The sequence below is a fragment of the Microtus oregoni genome, unplaced genomic scaffold (assembly GCF_018167655.1).
Source record: "Microtus oregoni isolate MIOR12 unplaced genomic scaffold, Mior012 000073F_000, whole genome shotgun sequence".
NCBI classification, from domain to species: Eukaryota; Metazoa; Chordata; class Mammalia; order Rodentia; family Cricetidae; genus Microtus; species Microtus oregoni.
The window spans coordinates 1091162-1097856 of record NW_024543980.1 but is presented as its reverse complement, the minus strand read 5'-3'; the positions used below and the strand labels follow the sequence as shown (position 1 = coordinate 1097856).

Here is a 6695-nt window from a genome sequence, read left to right as displayed (position 1 = left end):
TCATTATTTGATTTGGTGCTGAAGTTGTCCCTTCTTTTCGTCAATGAAAAACCAGTGAAAGTTGGCTCTCATCTCTGCCTGACACTGCCTTTTATACTTTTATAACCTTTTATCTTTATGGCATAATGTTTTCTGACTGAAACCTAGAAATAGACTTGAATGAGTCTTTTTTAGTTATTTTTTGTTTGTTTTCATGTGTACGTCTGCATGAATGTCTGCGAACCACATGTATGCCTTGTACCTGCAGAGGAAGAAAAAAAATCATCAGATCCCTTAGGACTGTAGTTACAGATGACTGTGAGACACCACATGGGTTCTGAGAATTTAACTTGTGTCCTCTGGAAGACCAGCCAGTGCTTTTAATTCCCAAGTCATCTCTCCATCCCTAGCAGTCATTTTTGTTGAGGAGAGACAGTATTTAGTAACTACAAGTTGAGAGTTTAATTGCGCTTTCTGCTGGTGAGCTGCAATTGCATCCTTTCAGTTGGCAGGGCTTACATATATGTTTCTTAAGAAAAATGATAATGGCTTTATGGTAATAATTTTAATTCAAAAGAATATTTTTGTTTAAATTATTTGATATTTTATGCTTTAATTTTTTATTCTGAATCATTATTATTTATTAGCATTAAACTACAAAATAGATTAAAAATGACACTTATACTACAAAGTGAATTAAAAATAATACACCACTAACAATTTGTATGAGTTAATTCCAAGCTTTGCAAATTAAGTTGCAAATAACTCTACTTTTCTTGAGAACATATTTCTCTTTTAATTTTGATTTAAAATTTTTACAGTCTATTTTGACCGTATTCTTTTTCTTCCCAACTCCTCCCAGATCCTCAGTTCCTTACCTACTCCAAGTTCTTTCTCTGCATCTCAATAAAAATATATAAAATAACAACAAAAATAAAAATAAAAACAGGCAAACTAGAAAGAAAGGGAAAATCAATAAGACAAAATTGGCTGTGTTTCTTAAAGAATGTACAGTTGAATTACTAGGTTCTAAAGTTATTTGAAATAGTTGTCTTTTATTATGTCACCAATTCAGCAGATGATTCATTTTATTTAAAATTTATCTATAACTTCTTTTCTTTTGTACATAATTTTAATATACGAACATAAAAATAATTATGGATCCAATATCAAAACTGTGTATTAAGGCATAATCAGAAAAAAATGTTGATTGAAATTTTTTTCTTTTTCTTTATGTGTGTTTGTGTATGTAAGCACACGTACATGCAGGTACCTATGGGTACCATAAGGGGCCCTCAGATTCCTTGGGGCTAGAGTTATAGGCAGTTTATGAAATACCCAGCTTGAATGCTGAGAATGTAACTCAGGTTCTGTAGAGGAAGAAGCAATACAAAATGTTGATATATCAGAAAAATGGGCTAGAGGATCAGAATGTGAAAAGCAGAGAAGAATGTGTTGACTGACTGCCTTTGTTCTTTTCCTTTTGCTGCTATCACAATTGCTACAAGATCAGCAGCTCAAAAGGATAAAGATTTATTATCTTAAAGTAACACAGAATTATATAGTTACAAGTCAGAAGTCCAAAACATGTCAACAGGGCTGCACTTCTTGGGAACCTAGAAGACAATATCTATTCCCTTGGTCCTTTCTAAGTGGAACAGGGCTGCGTTTCTTGACATGTGACTGAATCACTCCAGTAACTGCTTCTGCCATCCATCATTTATATCTCTTTCTTTGACTTTAAGAGTTTCTCTTTCTACATAAAGGCCCTTTGTGGTTCCATTGAACACACGTGGATTATGCATGAAAATTGTCTCATCTCATAGTTGTTGACTGAATCAAATATGCCCAGTCCCTTGTGTCTCCTATCATATTACCAGGTTTGGGGATTAGGGCATGGGCATATATGGAAATGACATCATTTTACTGACCACAGGATTAAAATTGCCAGCTTAAAAAGTGATCTATCAGATTCTATAGATGTAGTAAAACCTCTAAGAAATTTCTACTTGGTAATTTTAAATACTTAAAAAATCCAACTATATTTTTCTTTGCTTTGTCCAAGAATATATTTGCTTCAATCATGACAACAATAGAATCATTACTTAGGCTGTCATGAGTTTTAATTTTAAATCTTAATTTTTGTTCAACATTGGATGTTTACATTGATTATGTTTTTAGCATGGTACATTAAATTAGATTACTTATCATAACTAATGCATATATGGTGTATCTTTAAAGGCTAAATGTGAGTGCCTCACCATCTCATGCTATTCTTTTTTTTTTTTTCAGAATGTTCTGTTCATTTACAAACCACGGCTAAGGTTGAACTTGTAAGAAATAAAATTCCATGTAAATCCTGAAGACAGGCCCCTTGGGGTTAAACACTGTCATCCTGTTCTCGTTCTTCTTCCCTGGGCCCAAGCACCTCTCTGTTCCTTGGGAATGGAGCCAGAGGCCACAGAAGGATACCCGGTTCTCACTGGGACACTGGAGCGGAGGTTTCTGGGTTATTCAGAGGGTCCTCTAGCAGTTCCCAGATGCTCATGGCATGAAGGCCCAGTTCTACAGGTCTCAGCTTGAGTCCAGAGCTGCAGGCACTGTGGGGAGCAGGAGCTGCTGGTCCGGCACTCACATGGGATAATTGAGCACAACGTCCTGTTTGGCAAGCTCCAGCAACATAGGACCATCGAAGAACTTACTGATGCTCACATCTTCATTCAGGCCCTTCCTAAGCAGGGTTTTGATCATGAACTCCCGGGCCAGGTGAGGAGCTGGCTGTGGCTCCAATGGGCAGATGACAATGCGCTTGTCCAGAGGATCACCAGGTACAATCTGCCAATGGTGGAAGAATGACAGGGAAAAGGCCTGGCCTTGGGTATGAGTGCAGAGGTCAGTCTCACAGCCAAAAGAGTCGATAGCTGGGATGAAAGCTTTGATGGTGTAGAGAGGGGAGCCTGAAATGGGTGCATCCTGGGTCACGTGCCCCCTGCACCTGGCCAGGACTGTGTAAACAGCAGACACACAGTCTGCAGGGGCCTGGACCTCTACAAAGTAGTAAGGCTCCATCAGACGGGGAGTGGCCATGAGGAAGGCAGAGTAAACCACCCTCCTAGCTGTGGGGACGATCTGGCCTCCACCGCTATGGAGGGGTTCCTGGGCAAGCACTGCATCCAGGATCTTAAACTTGACATTTCGAATCAATTCATCACAGAGAGGTCCCTCCCGGATTCCCCACTGGAAACCTTGAACGATGCTGTCCTTCACTGAGCCCAGAAGTGCCTTGTCTACCTCAGAGGGCAATGTGTCGTCCACTAGAATGTTTGGTCCTGTAGCATCCGGACCAAAGGCCCAGATGGAACGGGCATCCAGCAGATCCCAGTCATACTTTGTTTGGAAGGACTCGCCCAGCTTCTTTCTGTTCCAGGTGGTCTGGACCACTTCGTTCTCAATGTCCTCAGCCAGGCCCTTCTCAAGAGGCTCTGCAATCATGGTGATCTTGTTCTTTTTATTGGGTGTTTCAGCAAAGCATTTGAGGGAGGATGTTTCTACCACTGTCTCACAGAACGTCACAACTGGGTGAGCCACCTTGATGTCAATCTCTGAGTACATCTTCCGCAGGTTGTGCATCACACAGTCCAGATAGAGCTTCCTAGTGCCCAGGATCACATGCTCGCCAGACTCTTTCACCTTGGTGGTGAACGATGGATAGCTCTTGTTGACCTTCCGCAGGCCGTCAAACATTTTGGGCAGCTCTGAGGGGTTAACTGGCTCCACGGCAATCTTGATAACAGATGTGGTATTGAATTTCAAGGGCAGGAAGATCTGAGCCTCCTCATTGCCTCGGGATTCAGTTATGGTCGCTGTCTTCACAATCGGCTGAGCTGATCGACACCTTCAATCAGAACCCAGTTGCCAGCAGGAACACAATTGACCACAATGTAGTACCTGGCGACAGAGATCCAAATGCGGCCCACGGCACAGATCTGGGAATCTTCCTCATCTTCCAGAGTGTAGTTCTCCCCCAGTACCTTCACAGGCTTCCCAGCATGGATGGTGCCACTTAGCATCCGACCAAAGGCATGAAACTGAACTCCTTCGTCTGTGCTGTACATCTTAGTGGTGTGGCACATCAGGGGACCATCTGGGTCACAGTCACTCATGGCCTCGCCAAGGTCGGAGTCCACGATGCCAGTGTAGGTGTGCTCAATCTTGGGTTTGGCGCCCACCTTTGGAGATGGAATGTGCTGCACACACATGTCCACAAAGCCTGTGAACTCACCAAAGAACTTTTTGCAGACTAGCCTGAGCAGAGGGCGGATCAGCTTTAGCTCCTCCTTGGTCAGGTGGATGCCAAGTTCGTCCAGGGTCCTTGGCAGGCTGGTGTCCACATCACCCACCACCTGTGCAAGGATCTTATAAAGGGGCTCCAAGATAAACTCCACAAAGCTCCTTTGGGAGCTGCTGGTTGGAGCCTTTTTTGTGAACTTTCTCGATTTGGGATCGAAGTAGATGTCACCCCAGAGTCTTTTAGCAAATTCCTGGTAATTAATGTCACCAAAGGTGTCAGCATAGATCTTGACAAAAGAGCCCAGTGTGAAGCAGATGCTGTACTGGGAGCTGGAGAAGCAGACATTGCCCAGGAGCGGGGAAAGGATCAGGTTCTCGTTGGTGGAATACATGCTTATTAATCCATTGATCTCATCCACAATGTGCCGAAGTTTGTAATAAGCATCTGTTGGGGGCAGTTTCAGCTCCAAGATCAGCCGGTCGATTTTGTTGAAGCACACGGTGACTGTTAACCTCTCCTGCACTGCGTGCTTGATCAGACGCTCTGTATTCAGCATCACCCCCTCAGCCACATCAATGAAAAGGACCACTCCATCCGAGATTCGTAAGCCAGCTGTGACCTCATCAGAAAAATTCACATGTCCTGGTGTGTCCATGATGTCGAAGAGATAAAATTTCCCTTGGTATCCGGCAGCACCATCGTCACAGGAGTGCTCTTGATGTCAACACCTCTCTCTTGCTCTGTGAAGAGGATGTCCGTGTAGCACAGATCTTGGTCATAGCGCTTTCTGATTTCTGGATGCATCTGCTCTATTAAACAATCTAAAAAGCACATCTTGCAATGGTGGAGATGGCCGCAAAGGGTCACGTTTCAGATGAGCTCTGATCTGCTAAGAAATCCATCTCATACACAGTGACAGGTAACGTCTGCTCCATCAGAGTGAACTTCTTGGTTTTCACTGGCTTTATAATGGGCTCTGTGAGAGGCTGGGTGTTTTCCTCCTGAACTATGGTCTCCACCTCAGGGCCATATACCTCCTCAGCGGTGGGGTAGTACTTCTTGTCCTCGTACAGCACCACCTCCATCCCAGGGTGGTCATCATCGTGCTCTCCCACGTCATCCTCGTCCTCCTCATCATCCATCTCATCAAGATCTTTTGTCTCTCTTCCCAGTTCATCATCATCTTCATCAGAATCAAGCTCTGGTCCAATATAATTCCCAAATTCATCATACAAGTCAGTATCCATGATGCCGCCTCCTGCTCAGCAGAGCGCTCCTGGTCCGAAGCCTGAGTCCGCGTTTCTGCAACACGCCATGACTATGCTGGCGCCCTCATGCCAATCTTAACAGTAAGTTGATCACCACTTTTGACAGCACACTTGTCATGGGCAGAACCTGTAAGTTTAGACTAAGCAAATCTATTTTGAACTGAGAACAGTGGGAGCATTCACTGGGGCAGCAAAGGTGTATTAGTCGGGCTTTCCATTACTATGACAAAATACTGGAAGCAATCAACTTAATGCAGGAAAGATTTCTTTTGGTTTAAAGTTTTACAAATTGTAGTTCATTGTATTTTAGCTCCATTGATCTGGGTCTGTAGTGGCAAGAAGGGAATGGGATAGCAAAGGGGGCAACTTTGGTAAAATAAAGAAAGAGACACAGGACAGGAGAGCTAAGAGAGTGGAAGAGAGGGAAGAAAAAGAAAGCAAAGCAATGCTCTCCAGTGATATGCTTCCTCCAACTAGCAACTAAGCCCTGATCATTAAAGTTTCCAGAACCTTCTAAAGCACTGACAACACCTGGGAACCAAGCTTTCTAAACATGAGCATTTTGGAGGAACGCTTCAGATCCAAACTGTAATATATGATCAAGAGTGTTACAGACTCACATCGGTCTTAGCTTCAGTTCATCAGTTTTTAAAGCATAAATACCACTCAAGTTATCATATGTCTTTAGTCATTTTTCAGAGTTAGTAGATTTCCAATTTTGGGGTCATATTGCCAATTTCACATAGCTCTACAATGGTTTCTTGGGATTTGCCTGTGTCTTCTTTTGACTTTAACTAGAAGTCTAGCCTCAGGTCAGCATTTTTTAAATGTCAACAACTAATTTTATTTTAATTTTTTACAGAATAAAGCTAGTAAAAACCAGTCAAATCTGCAGGCTATTTTCAATACTTTAATGATTTATCTGAAATAACATATTTATGTCAATAATGCCCAGAATAATGCTTTTATCGTAATCACATTTCAAAGATCAAAGTTACTAATACACAGTGAATATTTCTGATTAGCTAAAATATAAAATCAAATTATGACTTAATAAATGCAGTTTGTTTTCTAGACACTGTGTCAAAATTTGATGCCCATGGGAAAAAGAATGAATAAGTGCTATATGGTGTTGTAAAGTTGATTCCTTATTTTAA

The 6695-nt window shown here is 42.2% G+C and overlaps 1 protein-coding gene across 1 annotated transcript; it reads right to left on the bottom strand.

The window, feature by feature from the left end:
• Positions 1–2566: 2566 nt before the first annotated feature.
• On the bottom strand, positions 2567–5548 carry LOC121441044 (116 kDa U5 small nuclear ribonucleoprotein component-like). Its single transcript, XM_041642183.1, is given in 4 exon segments — positions 2567–3864; positions 3867–4942; positions 4945–5154; positions 5157–5548. Coding segments are annotated over 4 exon segments (2901 nt in total). The 5' UTR covers positions 5518–5548; the 3' UTR covers positions 2567–2610.
• Between the last annotated feature and the right edge of the window lie 1147 nt (positions 5549–6695).